Consider the following 25,427-nt stretch of genomic DNA (forward strand, 5'->3'; position numbering starts at 1 on the left):
AAGGTTATGAATCTTCTTAACTTTGTTTCTTTATGCTTGTCAAATAATCTTGACAATTGTATACAAGGAAATTCTAACCCTGAAATTAAGTTAATGTTTTCATTTCTCAGACATCAAATTTTGTCAATGATTTTCAGGTGTTATCTGAATTTTTCCCTAGAAACATTTCTGGTGCCCTACACAATTTGCTTCCTCGAAGAAGTGTTTTAACTCACGACTGAGCAACATAGTTGATCATGGCATGGTTTATTGGCAAATGAACAAATTGGCAATCATCCGTGATTAGCACCTGCAGTTATGTTTGTTATATCTATATATAAAATTATTATAAATTTCAAATGTTCATCTTGCTGCTCAAAAAGTGTTTGGCAGCCACCATACCTCTTTTATTGTATATTTTTCTCGCTCTTTCACCTCCAAGTATTTTTTGACTTCCATCAGGTTTTTGAAGTACCCTTTTTTTCCTCCCTTATCCGTATGGCAGAGTACTTCTAGCTTCTCGCTGTTATCAAGGTATTCTCGGCATCATTTATTTGATCATGAAGATTTTGCAATTCTTCTTAGAATATTGGCGGACGACTCACCACATTTTATAACTGCAATTGTTCCAATGGAGCTGTATTTTTCTTTATTGTTTTTGACGCGCTTTTTCCTCCCGCTGCTGGAGCGTTTATTTTTGTTCGTTCATGAACACTTCAAAATTATCAGAAAGAACTTTTTGCAGTCTCTCAGTTTTTCCGATTTTCGTTTCGACTTTAGACCACTCACAAATTTTCTGATGATGTGTGGTCCGTTTTTGAACAACTAGAAGTTCTTTGTCTGTCTTTTGCAAAGGGTCGGGTTAAAAAGAAGTAATTTGTCGTCAATGCTATATCTAAATCTGTATTATTTTTTCTGTCGAATTAGATCTTTTCTCGTTGTTGTTCGACATTTATTGTATCGTGCACTAAGTCGTGGCTTGTTTGGATTTCCTTCTTTAGGTTCACCATATAGTCGATTGGCGTTGCACAGACTTTAGTTCAGGATGTTTCATAAATGCAATCTAGTGGCGAAGCAAGGGTGATCAAAGATCAAGTAGTTCGGGTTGTATTAAATCACTGCATGGGTTAAAGTTCTCCATGCCATCCTAACGGATTGAAGACAATTTGCCCAGTTGTTGTGTCTAGTTCTCATACATTTAAACAATCCTTCTTCAATTTTTCTGTTGGTTTTTCGATCATTGCGTTTCAATGAGGATGATATGATGTTGTGCTAATTCTATCAAATTCCAGTTTGGAACACAAGTTTTGAAAAATTCTGACTTGAAATTTGATTCTTTGCCGCTGTGCAAATTTGCTGTGCAGCCAAAAAAAAGAAATCCAATAATCGACCAGAGCTTAGCTAATGACATGGCGTCTCGGTTTTGTAATGGAACTGCTTCCTATCACTTTGAGAATATATCTCTAATTAGAAGGATGCAGTTGACTTCTTCAGATTCCGTTAACGGTTCTATGATATCCAGTGCTGCTTGAGCAAATAGATGACTGGGCTTCCATGAATGCACATGTTTCTAGCTCAATTTTTTTGTCTATACATTTTTCAGAGCTATTAAGCTAAATTCTTATATCTCTGCTCATTCCAGGCAAGCAAAGCCTTTCATGATTTCGCTGAAAAATCGTTTCGCTACCACATAGCCATTCTATAGCCAACAAGATTCATGTAGCAAAATGAGCATTTTCTATTATAAGCATAATCGTTGGAATCACTACATTTTGAATTAAGTGATACTGATTTTTTTGTAGTGAGATTCACACTTTGTTTACGCTGTTCGTTTTTTTGCATAGCTCTTTTGCATTAGGTTTACCTGAAGTATACCAAAAAGAATCTTGGTAGCTCATTAATTGTAAAATTTTCATAGAGTGAGATTTTGTGAATCTGGTTGGTTTGATTCCCAATTATGTGTTTTTCTTTAGTTTGCTTTAAAATATGTTTTTATGTTTGCTTTCTTTTTGAAAAATGAGGAAAAAAAAATTACGGACTGAAGTGTTACTAATTTTTATTTTTACCAAGATATCTACGTGAGTGTTGTGATACCCTTACTGAATGAATGTAATAATTTTGATGTATGTGACTGTTTGTCGAGCGCCCTTCATAGAATTTTAAAGGCAGGTCTGTCAAGAAGGTATCTGATCTAAGAGAACGAGTTCTTGGCCAGTTTGGTCTGGTGTGAACCACTGGAGCCTCTGATCTTGTGTGAGACTGTTTTTTAACAGGAATTTCTATAAAGCTATAGTTTTCTTTGATTCATTTTGAAAATTTTGCGTCACCTGCAAAGTTGCAAATTTTTATTATTGGTAGCTCAGTCCCAATGACCCACTCAATTTTTTTTCTTTTACCTTCGCGCTGCCTCGTCAAGATGAAAGAACACAACAAGAATACTTCAAACAGATAATGCTGTATGTGATGGTTGTTCAAACTGCAGTCTTCTAAATTAAGTTAAGATAATTCCAAAGTTTCTCTTGTGTTACTGTTCAATTATTTTTGAAAACAAGATCTCATGGAAAATTTAGTGGTAATTTTTAGTATTTTTGTTAGGTCTTACACAAAATTTCATTGGTAATGACTTAGAGCTACACAATTATGTAAATACAAGTTTTTCAAAAGTTCAAGATCTTAAGCGGTTCGAGAAGACTTCCCTAGGTAGAAAGTTTTTCGGATGCACAATGACTTTTTCAAAATGAAGAAAATGCTACTTATTTGCTAGTTGTTTTGACATTTTCAAGGTTTTTTCGGAGCAATTTAAATGAAGTGGACGTTAACAATTAATAACTAAGAGCTCTGTAATAAACATAAAATCTGAAAATTGTTTCTCTGTCTAAACCCCCTTTTTAAGGGTCGAGCTCTTCCTAGACAGATCTCGAGCAAAGAACAGAGCTGACTAGCAGTATGTTCGATCAGGAAAAAGAAAAGACAGAATAAAGTTTGCTGCTTTGGATGACAAGATTGTATCATTCTGGGCTCCTAACCATTAGAAAATAATACTAAAGCGCCAAAAAATAGATGATATAAATGCCTCAAACCGGGGAAACTTCAATAATCTTTTTATAACTGCTTTGGTACAAAAAAACTATAACTTCAGACTTAAGACCTTGCTAGGAAAAAAAGGCCGGGGCGGGACTCATTTTCTCAAAATCACTGACTAAGTTCTTGAACCTTATTAGTGAAGATAAAGGACATTGTTTGAGCAATAATTATTGCCATAATCAGCATAAGTAGAGGTTTCCGGCCACTGGCCATCGACAACATGCTCAAACTCATCGCATTTAATTGTGCGGGAATCGAAAGAAGATAGGCGCGTCATACTACAAAAAGCTCACTCAGAGCGGTAAAAAAATTTTGAGTTTTCAGGTGGATCATGGTACTAAATGTTTAGCCTAAATTGTTGCACACTCCTTTAAAAAATCGTTTGGGCGTCCTGAAAACCTGAAAACTGAAAAAAAATTGAATAAATTTTTAAAATTTACTACACAAGGGTCTCTCAGAGCGGCAAAAGATTTTTAGCTAGTAAATAATGAGCTGAAATTGCAGCACACTCCTTTGGAAACTTGAATGATGATCAGGAAACCCTAATTGTTCATATTGAATAGAATAGGAATTTCAAAATGCTCAATTGAGTTTCTAAAGCAGTACCGCAGTCGTTGCAAGGCAAAGGCTTTGTCAATAATTCAACTACAATTGAAGATGAGGCACGACTTGACTTTTAAGCAAACGGTCTCTGGTGTTCACGATTCAGCGGCGCCTTCTAGGACGTGAAATGTTTGAACCCTCATGCCAAAACATAGCAAAAACTGCGTAAAGATGCTTAAAGATATTAGGAAACGCTGAAGAACTCCAAAATTCAGCAAAGATTTTCAAAAAGATGTGCTGCTCCGAACACGCGGACGATGCAGCGATTAGCCATAAAACTAAGCGAAAAGACTCATGAAAGCTACTCAGATTCGATAAATTACATAACCACTAAAGTGAGCTTCGCGATCATCAGAAAGTTAGGGTAGACAGAATTAATTAATAAGAGCAACTCTCTAGACATCAACGGAAATTAAAACTGAAATAAACCTAACCTCGAAAGTTAATTAAGCAGAGTTTTCGCTCAAAACCTATAACCACGGCGGGCATTTGCATTCTGAAGTCGAGTAGGCACACTAAGGGCAAGATTTTGCGCAGACTCTTCCGGCAAAGAAAACCAAATAACGCGAACTTTTTGGGCGGCTTCTTCTGGAATTTTTGGTGAAACTTAAGACATTTTTTCTTTTTTTCCCCAAATTTTCAATGGGGCTTACATCAGATCTATTAGGGGGTTCAGCATGTCCACACTAGGGTGCAGAAAGTTTGGTAAAGTTTCTTCTGTATAATGCTGAGCATTCATTGTCGAATAGAAAGTTTCAATACAGCCGAAACCAAAAAAATGAAAAAAAAAAAAACAATCCCAGACCTTCACATTTCTACCCCTCTAAATATGGGTGTCGATTGAAATTCGTGTTTAAAATCGCTCGCTCGCTAAAATTTATCTCGGAGTCTTTTCTCGTTTTCTTAAGTTTCACAACCATTTCATCGGAAAACATAACCCGACTCCAATCGAAATTCAAATAACGATTTGCATAAAGTATTCGTTTTCCTCTTTGTTGTGACGTCAAAAAATTTTGCGATGCTTTTCGGTAAAGAAACCCTGCTTTTTGCATATGTGTCGAATAGTAAGCCTTGAGACGGGAAAATTTTTGCTCAGGGTGGTTAAGATTTTTCTGCGATTAAATTCCAAATTTTGAATAATTTCATTATCATCACTTCCGTTTGTTTTATTGGGGCGGCATAATCTATTTTTTTTGTTGAGTATAAAGCCTTGATATTCTTCTTTGTAAAACATCATAAAAAGTAGATATTGACTTTTTAACTAATTTTGCTAGCTGTTCTAATGTAAAATCTGGATTTTCATCTGGATAATCGACGACCTCGCATTATGAATTTGGTTTGTAAAAAACTCAAGGTTGTTCGGCTTCAGATTTTGCATGCCAAAAAAAACGTCGAATAGCACTGATTGCTCCTTTTAATTAATTCTGTCTGTCCGAACTTTTTGCCACTAATCGCAAAGGGGGTGCAGATCCCTGCACAAATTTCAACTTAAGGACAACTCTATAAACGCTATTGTAGAAGAAGGGCGGTTAAGAGAAATAACATTACGGCGATTCATTTAATGCTGATATATGTCATTGATACAATGATACAGTTTACTTATATATATGAGGTTTTATAACGCTGATATGACCCTATCCAGCTTGTTCACTGATCGTAACTCAACAGAAGGGTGCCTATGTTCCAGTTATGCGCTGTGCAGTAGAAAACTCGCGGTTTGGAAACCGTATTAATGGTCTTCAAAACAGTCAGTCTGTAAATTTTTATCGCATCAACACTGTTAAATTTTAATCACCGCACCAATAAAACAGTTATTCTGTTAAATTTTAATCACATCAGCACTCATCATCTCTTTTTTATCCTTACCACTTTCATATCTAGAAAACTCCAAAATTTTGACTGGAATATGGGATGAAGGGACCCCTGACTTCAACATGAATTACTACACTAGTGGAAAAACTATGCGCAAGTTCAGGACTCTTCTCTCTAAAATACCTGTGTTCAATGTCCATTTTGGACAACATTTCCTTCGAAATTCAGTAAAAATTTTGCATAGAACCACAGCAAATGATCAAATTTACCCTCTATCAAACTATCAATATTTGGTATCAACGACTTACCAACGTAATCCGGCTCTGAAAATGCAAGATTTCCTCATCTGCACTAAGTTTTTTACTTTGTATGAAAACGTAAAAAACAGCTAAATTTCTGTTTTAAAAAGAAATTTCCGAGGATGGTTGGCATGGTCTTTCTTGCCTCAAAAGTGCAGGGAGATTCTCTAGGCATTCAAACCTGAATGCACTTATAAAGCAGAGTCTATCATCTACTCACATTACGTCTGTTTTAGAACCACGACACCTCTACAGGACCGATCAGAAGCGACCAGACGGTTTGACGCTCGTTCCATGGGCTGATGGTAAGCAGCTCTTGTGGGATGTAACGGTAGTAGACTCCTTAGCCCCTTGTAGGATTAATGCCGGGTCTGTTTGTAACCCTGGTATGGCTGCCGCTGAAGCGGAAGAGCGAAAAATTGACAAGTATAAAGATCTTATAAATTAAAAAAAAAAACACTAAATTACAAAAGGGGCCCTTCCGTTTAGTTACGATAAGTGCACAAGCTGGATAAGGCCATACCAGCGACATAAAAATGCATATATATCAGCAATGAAGTCATAAATCAGCATTGAATGCATCGTCATAATTTATCTTAGCCGTCCTTCCTCTACAATAGCGCTTATGGAGTTGTCAATGAATTGACCTTTGCGTAGCGATCTGCACCCCCTTATACAAAGTATAGAGCTCCTCAGGAGCGCGAAGCTTATTTTAGTTCTTATGTAGTTTATAGATTCTGGATAGCTTTCTTGTCTTTTTTCACTTAGTTTTTCGGCCAATCGCTGCATCGTCCGCGTGGCTGTTGGCGCAGCGCCACCGGTGCAACCAAAAATTAGCGGACAGAAGCTACTCTGCTCTACGTTTAAAATTCTTTGCTGATATTTGGAGTTCTTCAGCGTTTCGTGGTATTTGTATGCATCCTTATGCAGTTTTCGCGATGTTTTGGCATGGGGGTTGAAAATTTTCACATCAAAGAAAGCGCGGCTGAATCGTGAACACCAGAGTCCGTTTGCCTTAATGTCAAGTCGTGCCTCATCTTCAGTTGTAGTTGAATTGATGACAAAGCTTTCGCCTTGCAACGGCTGAAGTTTTGGCTCAATCTCGACGTCATGGCAAACCTCGTTCATGAGGTTGGCGAATGTGTCTCTGATTTCATTGTGTCTTATGTGTGTGTAACCACCCTTTGCACAGTGAAGCGCATGTGTCAAGTTAAAATCAGCACCACATGCACATGTGAGTGGGGTTTTGGTTGGTTCCCATCCGTATCTTAAGTAAATACCATCTCTGAACTCTGATTTATTCAGGTTGAAGTTGTATCTGCTCAGTGGTAGAGCATTGAGCCAGTTAGAGGCTCCCTTTTCAGAGGCCAGGTCGATTGCGTATTTATCTGTTTCATTTAAGGAGTTAATGAGGTTTGCTTTTTTCGATTTGTTCCATCAGTTTTCAATTTTTTAATTTTCGTAAATATTTTTTCTTGCTGTGTTACTGCTGTAATAGGATCTTGAGATTCCAGTACCAGTGATGTTTCCTTAGACCATTCTAGGTAGCTTTGATGATCGGATGGCAGCTTGATGTTAAGTCCGCCCATTTTAAGGGGTAAGGAAGATATCTCACGGAACTGGGGGTTTAAAGTGTCTTTACCGACTAGGTTAGGTAATAATCGTTCTTTGATAATATTTTCACATATTTCTAAGTTTTCCATGGTGTTAGGCGTTGTCCTGGCAAGAAATGAAAGCTTTTCTTGAACTCCTTTAGTATAGCAGGCATAAACGTTTTGAGGGGAGGTTTTAGCAATTTTCGTTAATTTATTCAAAATTTTGATTTGCTCATTCTGTTGAAATTCGAGGAATTTTTTACATTCAGATTCTGTTCCTATAACTGAACCAAGCACTCGGGCTTCTGCCTTTATAGTGATTCCTGTATTTGCGAAGATTTTCTGAGCTTCACCGAGTTTTTCATCTTTGACAATGAGTTCGCATTTGGATGCTTTCACGTGGTAGCCGAAAAATTTACCCAGTGATACAATTTTGTCGATGACGGTTCGTAGATTGCTTAATTTACCGACTGCGTTTCCGTCGTCTGCGTACCAGTTCTGGGTTACATCGTCTACTGATAAAAGTTTTTCGAGGGGTATTATGGCTAGACCGTACATGGCCATTGCTAGTGGATCCCCCTGGGTTGTCCCTTCTTGAGAGTAGATTGTTTTTTGTTAACGAATAGTTTAGATGGGTTGGAGTAGGAGTTCTTAATTGCTGTTAAAAGGGAAGGGCAGGTATTTTCGATGTTTTTTAATGCCAGCTTTCGGTTCAGCGAGTTGAAAGCGTTTTCGGCATCTATCAGTAAAACAGCATCGGCGGAAGTTTTGCTGTATTGATCTCTTAGCGTGTGGATTGCATATTCAATGCCACATTTTTGTCCTAGGCAGAGTTGGTAGTTTGAACCGAGCGACATGAGTTCGTTTTTTAAGCATTTAGTTATTGTTCGCCCTATTATCCTACGCATAACTTCTCCTATGCCTATGGGTCTTACCCCTGGATTCTTATCTAAGAGTATAAATCTGCATGCGTTATATGGTTCCATTAGTTCTGGATTTAATTCTTCTGAGGCCAATTTTTTGGCAATTTTAGCAATTGTTTTTGAAATTTCAACTGATTGTTGCCCGAAGTGTGTTAGAATACGTCTCCATTCATTCGCATCGAGGCCAGATGGTCCATGCGATCCGTGAGTTCTCATGGCTGCCTTCTTGATATGTTGACCGTTTATCTGATCAAATATCGATGGATGAAAAGGAATTGTTTCGTTTGAGACTGGTGTAATATAGTTCTCATTAATTGGTTCAGATGGTGGGTGTTTCTCTACGAGAGTCTGTTCAACTGTCTTACCTCTGACAATCTCGTCGAGCGAAAGAACACCTTTAGATGTGTCTGTTAGTTTTGCAATTGCGCTTGATATTTTTCCAGTATTCATTAGTTTGTTGAACTGTTGTGCTTCAGTTTCAGTTTTTCTTCTACTTCCTTTCAACAAGCGCATTTGCAGCGCGTTTCCTTCGTTATATAGTCCATCCAGGTCTCCGTCTTGCCATTGCTTAAGTCGCCTTGCTATTGTTTTGGATGAAGATCCATCAATTTCGGACTTTGTTTTGCACAGTAATAAGTGTGGAAAAATCATTGCTGCGTGCATTGCGAAGGTATTTTCGTTGTTTTCTATTAGGCTGTTCAAAGTTCTATTGAGGGTTTCAATAAAGTTATAACCAACTTTATTTTTTGACAAGATCATAAAGACCGGTTTCCAGTGGACCACTTCGGTGTATATTTTCCTGGTGGTTTCTATGAGTTCTGGACAGGGGTTTGACCATGGGTCTTGTAATGTTCTGGGTTCTATAGTGGAAGACTCTCCTGAGTTTTGTGAGTGTGGGGCAGGTGAAGGGTGAGGGTGCATTTGGGGGAGCGTGGTTGTAGCAAGGGTTGCGGGATTGCATTTTCTTGCTGTGTTACTGCTGTAATAGGATCTTGAGATTCCAGTACCAGTGATGTTTCCTTAGACCATTCTAGGTAGCTTTCATGATCGGAGGGAGCGTGGTTGTAGCTAGGGTTGCGGGATTGCATTCATGCTTGTCGTTAGCTGAATGAAATTGGGAGGTGCAGCGATGACAACTGAAATCGTCATAGTGATCACTGCTGCGGGCTAGGCCGCTGCATTTTACATGCATGTAGCATGGGCATGTGAAGCACCAAACACCTCCGCCTCGCAGGCTGCTTTTACAAATAAGGCAGTGTGTTTGAGTAGCCATTTTAGAAAGGACGGCGGTGACAAGTTAGCGAGAGAATTTATAGATTAAATTTGCTAGAAAATTTGTAAAAAAATCATTACCGTAGAACGAGAAATGGACGCCATCACGGCAGAACATTTGAGGGGTTAGATTTAGGTTGAGGTTGGGCGAAACAATAAGTGTATGGGGGTGTACAAATCTATTTATCAAATTAAACAGCACATGATTATGAATATAAATTTTGCGGTTTACTTCGGAATTATTACAGTTCTGAATTGTTTTGGGGATGATCAGTGTCTTGGGCTGAAACTTGTTAGTGACGAGGTTAATCAAGTTTTTCCACTGCTGTACTAATTCTTGTGGATGCAGCCTAGTGTCATTGTATCCAGCAACTATTGTTAATGTATTTAGGCGCTTTGGTCTGTATTGCAAAACTGTTTCAAACAGATCATGAAGCGTTGCGCCGCGGTAGGAGTGAATTGTTGATTTTACTAGAGCTGGTTTGATATATTTGGTCCTTGAAGTCCCAATAACTAGTTTCTGTGAGAACTCAGGGATGCGTCTTGCCTGGAATCGCGGCATCAACCTGAAACACAGACAACTGGGGCGATAAAGGAAGCTCTTTGGGGTAATTTATGAATACTTTCACTTAGGGTTTAAATTTATTGAGGCAAAGGCGATGAAAAAAAAATGAAAAAAAAGAGAAAAAAATAAAAAGGAGTGGTACAACCTGACGTCGATTTAGAGGTCGATTCACCAGCTCACTCCTTCTTGCGTCTTGTTACGCCAGGGAAACTTCACTCGCCTACGGCTGGGACGGCGAGATTTGGTAAGATAACCAGCAGAGGAAAGCCCAGCGCGCATATGATCTATTTAATAAGTTTATCACAACTATTAGGCTAATAGGTAAGATCATTGGTAAGATCTTATAAATGATGGATATAGCTGCCCTCCCGTGGACCTAAGCCTACTATACAGTGCCTCATCGATCTCATCTTTCTTTTTCATGGCCAACAGTTCTTTGTTGATGTCTTTCTCAATTTTCATAACAACACTATCAGTTAAACCTGGTTTTTCGCTAAATTGTTCCGATTGCAGCAGCTCAGTTAGTTTAGCCTCATATGTCGTTTTCTTCATTACACAGAAGCCAACACCTTTATCGAATGGGACTGCCAAGAGACCATTGTCCTTCAAATACTTCCTGGCTTTCTCAATCCCTCTATCCGACGGTGTTTGCCGCACACGTTTAGCGTATGATTTTGCAGCAGCTTCAATTTCACATAATTTTTTACCTGGTACCTTTTGCGATTTAAGCTCAGATAAAAAATTATCAATGTCCGCAAGAAAGTGAAGTTCATTGAAACGATCCCTCACCGGGTGCTTTGGGCCAAAACCTAACACTTCATGAACCCACTTGGGTAGCTCAATGCCATCTAGTGCTCTGACCGATTTGTCATTCACTTTCATTAACGGTCTGTCCTGCCGCTCTGCTAGCTTTTTTAACTTCTTTTCATGTCTATCCTTGATGTCATGGATAGCAAGTCTAGCCTGGAGCTTTAGATAAAATGCTATTGAGGGCCACCATTGTTCATCTATCCCTTTCCGCACTACCTCTCTTGCCTTAGCTAGATCATCGTCTATCTTCTTCTCTTCTGACCTTGCCTGATTTATCTCTGTTCTTAGGAGTTTTAATTGAAAGCTATGCACCGCTTGGTCCATTTTTTGTGTTTGAAAAATTCTGTGCTACTTGCACGGCAACTGGCTGTTGTTGTTGTTCTAGTTTGACTTTTTAAGTGGCCATTTTTATTAAAATTTTGAATACCATATGAATCCCCGTACCATATGAATTAAAACCCGTATCGATTTTAATTGAAAAGGACTTAAATACTTGTCATCTTCTTTTATCATTATCACATCCATATTTAGAAAATTCCAAGGATTTTGACTTGAATACATGATGAAGGGACCCATGACTGTAACCTCGGTTACAATGATACTTTTGACCTTCTGATTACGTTAAAAAAAATAAAAAATTCTTTCAATTTTCTCACTTAGAATGCTTCACGTCGCATAGCATGAACAAAGTTTTTACTCCGCATATTCGAGAATATGATCACTCTGATGCAAAACTTAGTGCAGATGAGAAAATCTGGCGTTTTCAGACCCGGATAACATTGGTAAGTCATTAATACCAAATATTGATAGTTTGATAGAGGATAAATCTGATCATTTGCTCTTGATCTATGTAAAAAAAGTTTCTGAGTTTCGAAGGAAATGTCCAAAATGGACATTGCAAAAAGGCGTTTTAGAGAGTCAAATCTTGAGTTTGCGCTTAATTTTGTCCACTAGTGTATCATACTTTTGACCTTCTGATTACCTCTGTTAATTTTGGTGTCGCTCCTTGATAGATTCGTTTCTTTGGGCGGCTTGTGTCTGAAATTTCACATGAACTTTCTAGGCTGGGAAAATGGTAAAGCAAACGATTAAAATATTTGGTCGCCTGAAGCCTACCAAAAAGAATCTTTGCGTGAGTTATTTTGATGCGCAACAATTAGAAAATTTACAAAAAATGTTATGGTAATAGCATGATCTGTTTCAGGTTTACGAAATTCAAAGTGACGAAACCGAAAAAGACCGAATTATGTTTGCTGTACCTAGAGACTCGAAACTTTTCATCAATAACACGAAAGAAGAATTTAAGTTCCAGTAAATATAAGTTTGTTGCAAACTGTTACAATTTTTTTATCTCGTGTAATCTCAAATTATGGCGATTAGTTGCCTGTAAATCTGAAAACCATTTATTTTGTACCCTCTCTTGTCTCTCAATTTTTGTTGTAGGGCTCGATCTTATCTCAAATCATGTTGCTTTTAGATTTGATCACATTTTTGAACGCGATGCAAAACAGGAAGAAGTGTTCGAGAATGTAGCTCGCGATGTGATTGACAAGTAAGTTCTTTCATGCTGTTGCTGCTTTTTGTGGTAACAAGTGATTCAAATCATGGCAATAGTGCATATGGAAATGAATTTTGACAACATTCACTTATGCATGAAAAATAGGAGCAAATTACACTAGCTTTTTTGCTTTCAGCTGCCTCTCTGGCTACAATGGAACCATTTTTGCCTATGGTCAAGTAAGTTACGACTGATGCTGATAGTTTAAATGTTCATTTCTATGTTTCAAAAATATATTTATTTGGTGTTTATATTTAGACAGGAAGTGGTAAAACTTTCACGATAACTGGCGGAGCTGAGAAATATTCCGATAGGGGTATCATACCACGATGCCTCGAGTACCTCTTTTCGCAATTTGAGAAGCAGCCAAACCTGGCTTTTCAGACTCACATTTCGTACCTGGAAATATACAATGAAAGTGGGTATGATCTTTTGGATCCAAACAAAGAGATCAAGAAAATGGAAGACCTTCCAAAGGTGAAACATTTTCAGTAACTTTCCATCTTTTCAGTTGCTCTACCTATCAATCAAACCATGCGTTTAAGCGGCGAACACTGATTAACGCACACTATACTTTGCGTGCGGAATGTAGGCCCAGTGAAGCAAGTGGTAGCAAACTGCCATTGTCTTGTAACATGTTGTCGCTGACCAATTAAAACACTTTTAAGTAAGAATAATTGATATTATTAAACCACCACCATACATTTGTAACAAAGAACACATTTACAAGACAGATTATTATTATTATCGAACATCGGCCCAACTACGGTTCACACAGCTTCTCCTAGTTAGTACAAACCATTTTCCATGGTTTCCATCAGCTCAGAACCGCAAGCTCCGTTCTTCGTCAGACAGTTCGCTAGCTTTCTTTCACTCGAACATACGCGTAGCTCGGTGATATCGCCTGAGCTCAGGGCATCTTTTATCATAGCGACGTCGGTAATTATCCAAGAATCATCCACCAACTTCGTGCTTCTGGCAGCTTCATGAAGGTTCCTGCAGTCTGTGAACGCGATGCACGACCAAAAATCTGGACAAGAATAGACTTCATATAGATCATCTCTCCGAGCAGCGAATTTAATGCGTAACACTCTCCAGCTAGAGAACTATTCACTTTTCTCTTCAAAATTTTGGAACGCCAGGATAACACAATGGCTGAGTCATCTGACGTGTTACACACCATTAAAACACTGCCTCCAACACTGATCATCTTATCAGGCATCGATTTGACGCCAGCGTCTGCATGTCCGACCAGTGCCTATGAAGAAACGTCTCCCAAGTTTGGGGAAAAAATCTTTGAATTTCCGGAACTTTTGACTAAAAGAAGTTTCTTCACAGTTTTCACGTTTTTCAGCGTAGCTTTTCCATACTTGCTGCTCATGCTTTTGGCGAAAAAACACAGGTGTGGGCGGCTTGTGAAACTGATATTTGTTAACTTGCCAACCACAGAACGGAAAATGGTTTGGCTATCTGCACCTAACTCGGTTCCAGCGCCCGGGTTGTTGGAAGATCGGAGGTCAGGCACATCCAAACTCCGAAAATAGTGATTTTGGTCAACATAGATCCCTGAATCCACTTGCTCGATATGGAGACCTACATATCAAAAGTCTTAGTCATTGTCGCTTCCAAATGGAATCACTGCTTTCAACGGCTCAATCACCGTAACTTCGAAACTGTTGTCACCCGCATGCAGTAGACCGTCTACGTGAGAAACCAGCATGCCATTTGGTTCCAAACTTACGTTTTCTCGCTCTGCGGTGTAGAAAATGAACATTGATGGGTCCAGTTGTAACTTTTGATATCCGAGCTTCAGAAGTTCGCTTGTCAAGGTCATATAAAACGTGCAAGACGCATCACATACCCATAAACGGCACGTTTCAATCGCCAGAGAACTCCAGGAAAACATTCCGCACGAAAGGTGCAGACTGCAAAAACGCGCTTGTGACATCACTCGACTTTATTGTTCTGCCGTTTTTCGCAGCAACCGCTAGCAAAATCCGGATATTACCTTTCAGTACAGTTGGCGAGTCCTTCTCGAACGAAGTTGAATCTTAGTGATCGCCTCTAATAGTTAACCTCGCTTTGGTGATAACTTTGCCGTCTTGTATTTTCTCGTCGGTAATTTGCCGGTATTCTGATCAACTAAGTTCCACGAATAACGGTATGCTCCAGTTCTCTTACCTGCACGATTCAGAACTTGTAACCTGGAACCTATCATTTACGTTTTCAAGGGTGTTTTTAGCGTTGATACACCAAGCTAACGCAATTTCCGGTTTAATCTCTGGATCAGGTGTCAGCATCTTGCTCATCATGTTGTCCACAAGCGTGATTACGTTCGTTACATCCATTGGCATTTGGACTATAAGCTGCAGTAGAAGTCTGTTTAATCTGAAGGTATTCCGCAGTTGCCGTCAATTCCTCGTTGAGAAACTCTCGTCCACGATCCGTATGGAGAAATTTCATGGGTCCCGAACCTGCTTGAGAGATCCAACAGCGAAGAAGGGCTTCTCCGATGGTGATTGCATCTTTTTTTTGAATGAACGTCTTTATTGTGATTCTGGAGAATAAGTCCACTGCGTACAGAATGTACGCATAAGTTCCTTGACCATCATAAACTTTCAGGTCCAAAGTAACAACTTCATTGAAATCTATGGCTCGGGGTAACGCTGTTTTTGGCTTAGGTTTCCGATTGTCGTTAACCCGACAGCTTTCACAAGTGCGTACTTTTTCTAAGCACTTTTTCGTCTCAGTATTCAACTTTCCAACATTTTTGAGCAACCTAGTGAGCTTCTCAACAGAAGCATGTCTGAAATAGTGGTGTAAACGCCAAATATCTTTCTCTTCATACTGGTCAACAGCAGAAATAAGCGTCACAGCTGTTTCATTTGACTCTTCTGTTGGATGTGAGATTTCTACACTGAGATGCCCACTGCTGTCTTCTGATAAGTCAACATCTTTTCCGTAAATTGAGAATTTCTTCAATCCGACGTCAATAACCCCACAAGCTAGTTTCAGGGATGAATTAACCAGCAGCAGCGAGAAATCCTCGTCGATCACTTCGGTCTTCAACTTGAAAGAACGACGACCAATCACACACGGAAATTTGACACTACACTGCACTGTTGTGGGGCAAGCACAGTCCAAAATTTTCCTAAAACTTTGTCCAGCGGTGTAAAAACACGCTGTTTCAGCAAAGCTCCAAGAAACTAAGCAAAATTCGTCACTTTCATGAAGAGCGTCTAGATCTGGAGTGTTAACGGACATAAATAGGCCGAGATTTGAACGTGCTTCGTTCGCAGGTGTTGGTTTTCTGTCATTGTTTTTCTGACTACCAGATACTTTGATTTCGCCGTTTTTCTTGAACGGACATTGATCAGCCAGATGATAAACACACGGACACGTGCCGCCACTGTCGTGCTCACACTTGCAAGAAAAACACTTTATGGGTTTTCCGTCTCTTCCTAACGGGTTTTTGTTTCCCAGTTACTTTTTCTGTTGATCTGCACGCTTTGGAGGTGAGTAACTTCGTTTCAACGACTTTTTCCAACCGTTAGCAATTGGTGTAGTTTCCATTTCTCTGGAGACAAAAGTCGATTGTTTTTACCACGCCGGAACCCAACATGCTGTTTGCGGCTGACACAGATATTTTTCCTTTGAACTTTTTCAGTGAAGCTTTCATCTGCTCCAGCAATTTTTTCTGATCTCTACCACTTTGATAGGCAACCCCAGTGAGAATGAGTTGCGTTTCACGTTCATCCAGTTGAGCAGCTTCAAGCAGCTCGAAACAAAGCACAATGTCCGGGAGTTCAGAATCGGAGTTTTTGCACTTATAGTAAAGAGTCTGCCACTCCGCAACGAACTCGTTTATTTATTCGTTCGGTGAACGCTGTCTAGTTATGAAAGCGACATACCTTCGATAAGCATCACTGATATCGTCATCGCCATAAATTGTGCTAAGGAACTCAAGCCACAGCTTTATTCCTTCTTTGTTGTTGATTAACTCATCACCGAGCTTTGTATCAATTTTCTCTTTGATACGTGAAGGATGATCTTGTAACATATAAATTACTGTTTCTGCCTGCAACTCAGGCTTGATTGACCTCAATCTTGACCATCGCTCCAAATCCCGTTTGTATTCGGGAAACTTCTTGTTTTCTGAGATGAATGACGGTGGTTCTAGTTGCCTTGTCGACATTCTGCTACCATTGACTAATTAAAACACTTAAGTAAGAATAGTTGATTTTTTTATTAAACCACCACCATGCATATGTAACAAAGAACACTTTTACAAGACAGATTTTTATTATCGAACAGTCGCCGCTTGCTTCACACTGTTGAATGTGGGAGTTGAGAAAGTAGACGATAAGCAAATTAGACGGAGGTACTTAGAAGGAAGTTAGACGGTTTTACAAAACTGCAATTGTGAGAAAATAGACGAAAGTGAGAGAAATTAACTTTGTTCGTACACGCTTTAAAAAAAATAAAATTGTTTGTAGACAACAGTTCAATTTTGGTGGCAAAAACTTTTACAAGTCAATCATGCATAATTTATTGAATTCAAAACTCTCCTGTAATATTCAGATTTGACATTTTATGTTCATTTAAACTAATTGTTTTGATAGATATTGACAATTTATGTTTTTTTTGTATTTGTGAAACTTCACTCTTAAGAAAAATTTTTGTTGGCCCTTTCCTTTTTATAGCTTTTTCGTCTAAAATGCCAGATCTGTAAAAAAATAAATTCCGTCTAATTTCGTTTTTGTAGCATCCGTCTAATTTGCTTATCGTGTAATTTCCTAGGCCCCGTCGAATGTAGTTAAACGAATTGTCTCTACAGTTTGCGACTAAGTGTGAGCTGCCTAGAGAGTTTTTCACGTTTAACTATCCGAAGCTAAATCAATCAAAACGGAACTTTTATATTTTTGCTGTAGAAATGATAAAAACACTAATGAGACCGAACGCATTATCAATGGAAAACCATCTGTCAAAAAAGTGGATGAATGTAAGTATCTTTGCGGCAAATTTGATTTTGCAAGGTCAGATTAAAATCATCTTCAAAAATATGATAACAGCCTTAAGAACTTAAGATTGTATCAAAAAACATCTGACCGAAATACTGAACATGCTTCTTCATATTCTTGACATGATTCATTTGGAGTATTGATCTTTGTTTCTTTTGTTGTTTTTTGCGCTAGCGAGTACCTAGTGTTTTAGTACTAACCTAACTCGCAATTACAGTGTTCACTTCTGTGCCTTTTTGCTATGATAATTTGTAGCATTGGAAATTTCATAGCATCTGTTCTCGGCTTTTTTGGTGGCTAGTGTTTATGATGAACTAAGCGTCAGTGGTTATTGCCTCAGAAATATAATTTCTAGGTTGCAGTAGGTTCGAGTCCAAGATGTCGCCGAATTTTGAGCTTTATTTGTACTTTTTCTTATTGCACTTTATAAGAGCTGCTTTTTGTCGTGTTCTCGTTAATTGCATTTTATGAGAGCCGCTTTTTTGTCGTGTTTTCGCTAGTGTTTGCGAAGCGCAGCTTTGCCTCTGTGTCAAAAGTTTGCCTGTGGTGCAAAATATTGGGTCAAAATAGGGTCTTGATAGTGTTCTGGGAGTGCTCGGAACGGTTCCCAGTCACTGCCGCCCCAGTCAAAACCGCCACAAAAGCAGTTAGTTCCGCCCCAATGTCATTCCTCTTAATTAAACCCAATTAACTTTAACTAGCATGTAACGCACCTTCCGTGCTTCAAACAGATTCAAAACGTCAAAAGTGCTTATATATATTTAAATTTTAAAAAAATGAAAGCAGCTGTATCGAAAGACAGGGGAATCTTGCAGCGCTTTTGTTTAAAAATTCAACGATTAAAAAAATTGAGAAGACGAAGATCTGAAACCCAGTAGTTTTGGAGTTTTAAACATTTTAGTGTTAAAAGAAACTCAGCTTTTAAAACTAAAATTTTAAAAACTACTGGGTTTCAGATCTTCGTATTTTCAACTCAGAAACAAAATCCTAAAATGGCCATTAGCATAGAACTGGATTTTCCATTTTTAACGATTTTATTGGCGAAATCACAATTCATAAATGAGACTTATAGAACTTTCAGAAAAGAAATCACACAATTCAGTAAAGGAGACTCTATTTCATATTTTGAGTCCATAAATCAACTTCCTGTGAAAATCTTGACAGCACCCGGCCATAGTGTTGAGATTAAGTTTTGAGATTAAGTTTCTAGAGAGTTTTTCACGTTTAACTATCCGAAGCTAAATCAATCAAAACGGAACTTTTATATTTTTGCTGTAGAAATGATAAAAACACTAATGAGACCGAACGCATTATCAATGGAAAACCATCTGTCAAAAAAGTGGATGAATGTAAGTATCTTTGCGGCAAATTTGATTTTGCAAGGTCAGATTAAAATCATCTTCAAAAATATGATAACAGCCTTAAGAACTTAAGATTGTATCAAAAAACATCTGACCGAAATACTGAACATGCTTCTTCATATTCTTGACATGATTCATTTGGAGTATTGATCTTTGTTTCTTTTGTTGTTTTTTGCGCTAGCGAGTACCTAGTGTTTTAGTACTAACCTAACTCGCAATTACAGTGTTCACTTCTGTGCCTTTTTGCTATGATAATTTGTAGCATTGGAAATTTCATAGCATCTGTTCTCGGCTTTTTTGGTGGCTAGTGTTTATGATGAACTAAGCGTCAGTGGTTATTGCCTCAGAAATATAATTTCTAGGTTGCAGTAGGTTCGAGTCCAAGATGTCGCCGAATTTTGAGCTTTATTTGTACTTTTTCTTATTGCACTTTATAAGAGCTGCTTTTTGTCGTGTTCTCGTTAATTGCATTTTATGAGAGCCGCTTTTTTGTCGTGTTTTCGCTAGTGTTTGCGAAGCGCAGCTTTGCCTCTGTGTCAAAAGTTTGCCTGTGGTGCAAAATATTGGGTCAAAATAGGGTCTTGATAGTGTTCTGGGAGTGCTCGGAACGGTTCCCAGTCACTGCCGCCCCAGTCAAAACCGCCACAAAAGCAGTTAGTTCCGCCCCAATGTCATTCCTCTTAATTAAACCCAATTAACTTTAACTAGCATGTAACGCACCTTCCGTGCTTCAAACAGATTCAAAACGTCAAAAGTGCTTATATATATTTAAATTTTAAAAAATGAAAGCAGCTGTATCGAAAGACAGGGGAATCTTGCAGCGCTTTTGTTTAAAAATTCAACGATTAAAAAAATTGAGAAGACGAAGATCTGAAACCCAGTAGTTTTGGAGTTTTAAACATTTTAGTGTTAAAAGAAACTCAGCTTTTAAAACTAAAATTTTAAAAACTACTGGGTTTCAGATCTTCGTATTTTCAACTCAGAAACAAAATCCTAAAATGGCCATTAGCATAGAACTGGATTTTCCATTTTTAACGATTTTATTGGCGAAATCACAATTCATAAATGAGACTTATAGAACTTTCAGAAAAGAAATCACACAATTCAGTAAATGAGACTCTATTTCATATTTTGAGTCCATAAATCAACTTCCTGTGAAAATCTTGACAGCACCCGGCCATAGTGTTGAGATTAAGTTTTTTTTATTAAGTTTTTTGAAGTTTTTTTTTAAATTGAAAAAGTCTTCTCGTTAACTTAACGCATTTGAGCAGCCATAATTGTAGGCATGAAAAGAGTTGCAGCCCGTAAAAGTACCCCGACAACTCCCAACGAGAAGTTTGGAATTTTCAACTTCTGAATCTGGTAAATCTAAGTTTTGTAAATCTAAGTTTTGTGAAAACTTCAATTCTCAAAGTGAAAAATCTTTAAAAACTTATATATTGGAAATCAAAAGGTTTTGAGCATTCATATCCAGCGCCTCAGCATAGACCTGGAAACTGAGTATTTGAAAAATTATAAAATTGTCTTATCTTGAAAACTACAAGGATTTGAGCAGTCAAATTTGTAGGCAAGATTCTCAAGCCCTGAGAGTACCCTCACAGTAACCATCTACGGGCTTGAATTTTTTTAAATCCAAATTTTTTGAAAAATTTATAAAAATTGTCATATCTCTAAAACTACAAAGAATTGAGCAGTCATATTTAGAGGAAAGATTCTCAAATGCTGACAGTACTCTCACAGTACCCAACTACAGGATTGGGAATTACAAATTTTCGGAGTTTTTTTTAAATCTGAGTTTTTGGAAAAATTTTGAAAAAATCATAACTTCATATCTCGAAAATTACAAGGATTTGAGCAGTCATATTTGGTAGCAAGGTTTGTAACCTCTGATAGTACCCTGAAAGCACCCAGCTACAGGGTTGAAAACTTCAATTTTTTTTGTTTACGTTTTCTGCAAATTTTTGAAATATCCTGAAAGTCGTGGTATCTTGTCAACTAAAATGATTTGGGTATTCATAATTGGCGGCCTAAATGGCAACACCTGGAGAAACCTGACAGAATCCTTTTATTGTGTAGCTAATTTCAAACTTTGCGAATTGAACACTAAATTCAAACAAAATCCAAAAAAAAATTAAAAATCGAAAAAAGATAGTGAAGCCCGCATTTAACTATATAATAGATTAATTCAGTTCGTAATACTGCTGACTCGCGTGTTGCACTCGTGTTGAATCCAATCAAAATGACCAATGAATGATCCATAAAGTATTCATTTCATATTAATTTTAAGTGAACCGATCTGCTGCAGTAAACTACTAAAATGAAGGGAATAGTTTTTGGGGTGGAAACGACTGCTTTTGGGGCGGAAAGGACCGGTCACGCTCGTAACGTCAATTTGGCCGAGTTTTGACTAAATGCGAGGTCCAATGGAATTAATTTTCAGAAAAAAAATCATCTGTTATTATCAGTAATTATTTTGTATTTGTTCTGTAAGCTTAAACTCATTGCTGTCATATATTGAGATATTTAGGCTGAAAAAGTAGCCTGAAAGTTATCAAATGCTAGATCAACTTAAAACTTAAGTTGAGATTCCAATTCTCACACTTGGTGTGATTTTTAGTTGAAATGATAAAATTATAAACCTTGAACTGCATTCTTGTTCACACAACTCTTAGGCAGCCATCCCTATGTCTTGTGCTCGTCAAAATTGTAATGGGTTTTTCAGATACACTATATTGTATATTAGGCTGTTGCGTCGTCGATTCAATAATAATGCGTGTATCTCTGCGCGTGTGTGTATTATGTTTTGTTTAGTTTTCAAAGACTCTTAGCACGTTATCTTTAAATCCAGCAACGATTACCCTAAGCAAAGCTTAGATAAAATAATTTTTTCTTAATCACAGGTTGCATTGATGGAAGACTCAGATGGCTCAGTGCACCTCCGCAACCTGTCTATTCATCAAGCAAACTCAGAGGAAGATGCACTCAATTTACTGTTCATCGGAGACACCAACCGAATGGTAGCCGAGACTCCCATGAACCAAGCATCCACCAGGTCTCACTGTATTTTCACCATACACATATCCAGCAGGGAACCTGGCTCCGCTACCATCAGAAAGGCCAAATTGCATCTCGTAGATCTAGCGGGAAGTGAGAGGGTTCATAAAACAGGTGTCAATGGCACGCTGTTAACGGAGGCCAAATACATCAACGTTTCACTTCACTTTCTGGAGCAGGTACACGGAATCGCAAAATGAGCTCTCTGATCCACCGTATTTTTACTATGCTTACGACATCGTGATGCATGATTTGGTCGAGGTGTAAATAATATCAGCTTAATCTAAATGTTTTGTGCTTCAGGTAATCGTTTCTCTGTCCGAGAAGAATAGAACTCACATTCCCTACCGTAACTCTTTGATGACCTCAGTTCTCCGAGACTCACTTGGAGGCAACTGTATGACTACTATGGTTGCAACTCTCTCTGCTGAGTTAAAAAACATAGACGTAAGTTCTCACACTATAGCTTCACTCCTTGAAAAAGTACATACATTTCAGGATGAAAATTTAATATTTTTCAGATGTTAATTCATCCGTCTCTTCCTGCTTAAATCAATACATCCCACTAGTCAGTACGGTAAAAAACGGATTCGTTTCAGGAATCTATCTCGACGTGTCGTTTCGCTCAACGAGTGGCTCTGATTAAGAACGACGTAAGTGTGAACGAAGAGTTAGACCCGAGACTGATGGTTGCGAAGCTGAAGAAAGAAGTGCAGGAATTAAAAACCCAACTGGCGATGGGATCCGAAGATGGAATGATGCTAACTGAGGCACTCGGTGCAGAAGAACTAGACAACTGGAAGGTTAGATGTAGGAAATACCTGGATGATAAAGACCCGGAAGCAGTTCTTGAAACGGGACCCGATTTGAGGAAGATATTGGCTTGCTTCAAGTTTCTGAAAGCGTTTTACAATGAAGCTGTCAAAAGCTCTAAAGCACTTCCGACTAGCGCAAGGTCAACTCTGCAGCAAGCTACTGTTCACGAAAGTCCGAACATGCAAATGGTTCCGATGAGTGCTTATGATAGTAAAGAAGTCCAGGAATTGAAACAAGTTTTAAAACAGAGAGACAATGAAATCAATATCCTCGTCAGCATGTTGAAAAAAGAGAAGGCTAAGAATTTGAACACTTCTAGTCTAACAAGTAATGTAAATTCTTCTGTTTCAACTAACGGAAGTAGTAATTTTGAATATTCAACAGCTGAGAGGAAGTATGATAGAAATGAAATGCGAGAATCTTATAGTTCAAATACGAGTGCATATTCTTCTGCGCCGGAACAAACCAAGAACAGCAAAAACATGAGCCGAGAGTCAACAGTCAGTACTTCCATGGCAATAGATAATCAGAATAGAGTCGCAATTGGTCATTCGAACAATGCATACAGTCATAAGGCTACTGTGAACAACATAGTTCAGAAGAAAATGGGTAAGACTTGGTTTTTTTCATCTAAGTGGAAGGTTTTTAAGAGTAATGAACGTAGTGAAGACTTATATAGCTCTTCGTGATTTTTTTTTGTTTTTTTTTCTGGAAAAAGTCCTAAAATGCTCTAATAACTACAGATGTGCATTCATACATATTAATGCATTTATGAATGCACTTAGGTATGTATGCACTCTTTGAGCTCAATTGAAATTCATCTGCTGAAAGTGACGTAAATAGCACTCTCCAAATACAAACGTCGAAATGGCGCGAAAAAAAAACGTGAACGATTTCTAGTTTCGAAAGTGGAATTTAACTTTTAGATTTCCAGCGGAATAAAAATTTTACCTATTGATCCAGTTTTCTCAAGTTGAATTAATGTTATCAAATAACGCGCTAGTCATAAATTGTTCTAGAAATTCAAAGAGCTTAAAGGCCATCTATTTTTTTTTGAAATTCGAAAGATTCAGTGTTTTTATTTCTGTTTACTTGCGTTCATTAATCTTTTGCAAATGTCAGTTGGCTATGTTTATATAATCAGCGAGCATAGGACTTCATTGAGAAAAAATAGACAATTTCTAGAAATAATTGACGTGGAACATGAATGACAAAAATCTTGAAAATCTTGCGGTAGAATAACGGATAAAGGATACCAATTTCGACCGAGAAATTAATTAGGCAAGGCACAAATGAGTTTTGTGCAATACATCTGAATCGACGAGAATGACTGGTTGCAGTCCAAGTAGTATTATTTCATTTGCGTGTTTTGATGAGCGGAAGTTTTAAAATCAGCGTGAAATTTTTTAACTAGTTTATTTTACTTAAAGCTTCCATGTAGCGTCAGAAGTAGCCGGTGAACACTTATATTTTGAGCTGATCAATAATAATTGTTGTGTAGGCGACATGTCAGTGGGTCGGCAGGAGGCTTTTGAAATCTTCAAGCGAGACTACAAGGACAGGGAGGGGATAGAGAGGAAGAAGGCACAGCTGAAGGAGTGCTACGCCACTGCCAAACACAAGGGACAAGCAGTCAACCACTACAGACTCAAAATTAGTCAGTCTGTTAACTAGCCTAAACATTGTGTGTTTACCATGTTTTCTATCTGTTTGGCTGCGATGTTGTAGATGAACTGAAGGCGGCCTTGCAGCAGTGTAGAATATCGGCAGCAGTGGGAGGGGCAGGGGACTCAGGCTCAGGGGAGACGAGTGAAGAGGAGAGACGACTGAGACAAAGCATGGAGAGGGAGAAGGAAAAGTGAGTCGTTGAATAGAACTCTAAATTTACACTTACATATCTTAGGTTACATTTTACATATCGCAGGTCATATTTTGCATTGCGCATGTTATATTGCGTGATTTCAGCCCCAACCAATATGTGAAATTAAAACCACACCAATATGTGATAAGTCTTTTTATTCATTAATTTTGAGAAGTGAGCGCGCCTAAAAACGTCCAGAATCTTATGTTAGCTTAGTAATTACTGGTATGTGTCTATGTGGGCAAAGAGTCTTTTGCGCATCGTAGAGGTCTGACTGAGGCTGAGTACGGAGGCATTTACAGATTAAGCTGTAAATGTTTTGTGTGCTATAGGTACAAGGAGTTGTTTGATGAGTTAAAGCAGACTAAGAATGAGATAGAACATCTGCAGCACATGTTGGAACAGGATAAACTCCTCATCGTCAAGGAGTTCGAGGCCTGGTGGGCCACCCAAGAACAGAAGCAGGAGCAGAAACAACTAAGCCACACTCAAGTTAGTCATTTCATCATATTTCTGTTTTTAAATTTTCCGTCAAGACATCAATTTTGAGACAGAACTTCAGTCAGCTTTGTGAGAAAAGGTTGAATATTCCTTGTAGTAAATAGCTGTACTTCTAAACTGTTTCATTGCATTTGCGTGCGCAGTGTAATAGTACGACTATTCTTTTTCCAATATAATTCGCAAATATTGGTACCTATTTTGGTGGCACCCACGGCTTTTTGATAGCATGTGCTTTGATATCGATTATTACAGTGCTAATTTAAATTATCCTGACAAAATGAATAAAACTTGATTTTAAAAGCTTTTTTTCCAA

The 25,427-nt window shown here is 38.1% G+C and overlaps 2 protein-coding genes across 3 annotated transcripts in view; both read left to right on the top strand.

Annotated features, from left to right (window-relative positions):
- The window catches only part of LOC134851138 (kinesin-like protein KIF6), a 436,464-nt gene that overhangs the window by 409,206 nt on the left and 1,831 nt on the right, over positions 1 to 25,427 (top strand). For both annotated transcript variants that reach the window (XM_063867089.1, XM_063867090.1), the window contains exons 2-12: positions 12,003 to 12,074; positions 12,147 to 12,253; positions 12,420 to 12,494; positions 12,637 to 12,679; positions 12,759 to 12,977; positions 21,783 to 22,115; positions 22,240 to 22,383; positions 22,536 to 23,361; positions 24,254 to 24,409; positions 24,481 to 24,610; positions 24,946 to 25,105. In XM_063867089.1, coding sequence (XP_063723159.1) covers positions 12,015 to 12,074; positions 12,147 to 12,253; positions 12,420 to 12,494; positions 12,637 to 12,679; positions 12,759 to 12,977; positions 21,783 to 22,115; positions 22,240 to 22,383; positions 22,536 to 23,361; positions 24,254 to 24,409; positions 24,481 to 24,610; positions 24,946 to 25,105 — 2,253 coding nt within the window. In that variant the 5' untranslated portion in view covers positions 12,003 to 12,014. The remainder of the gene's footprint in view (positions 1 to 12,002; positions 12,075 to 12,146; positions 12,254 to 12,419; positions 12,495 to 12,636; positions 12,680 to 12,758; positions 12,978 to 21,782; positions 22,116 to 22,239; positions 22,384 to 22,535; positions 23,362 to 24,253; positions 24,410 to 24,480; positions 24,611 to 24,945; positions 25,106 to 25,427) is intronic.
- Positions 1 to 25,427, top strand: part of LOC134851142 (transmembrane protein 70 homolog, mitochondrial-like) — a 175,476-nt gene that overhangs the window by 144,128 nt on the left and 5,921 nt on the right. The gene's annotated exons all lie outside the window — the stretch shown is intronic.

Source organism: Symsagittifera roscoffensis, chromosome 7 (genome assembly GCF_963678635.1).
Source record: "Symsagittifera roscoffensis chromosome 7, txSymRosc1.1, whole genome shotgun sequence".
Lineage (NCBI taxonomy): Eukaryota > Metazoa > Xenacoelomorpha > Acoela > Convolutidae > Symsagittifera > Symsagittifera roscoffensis.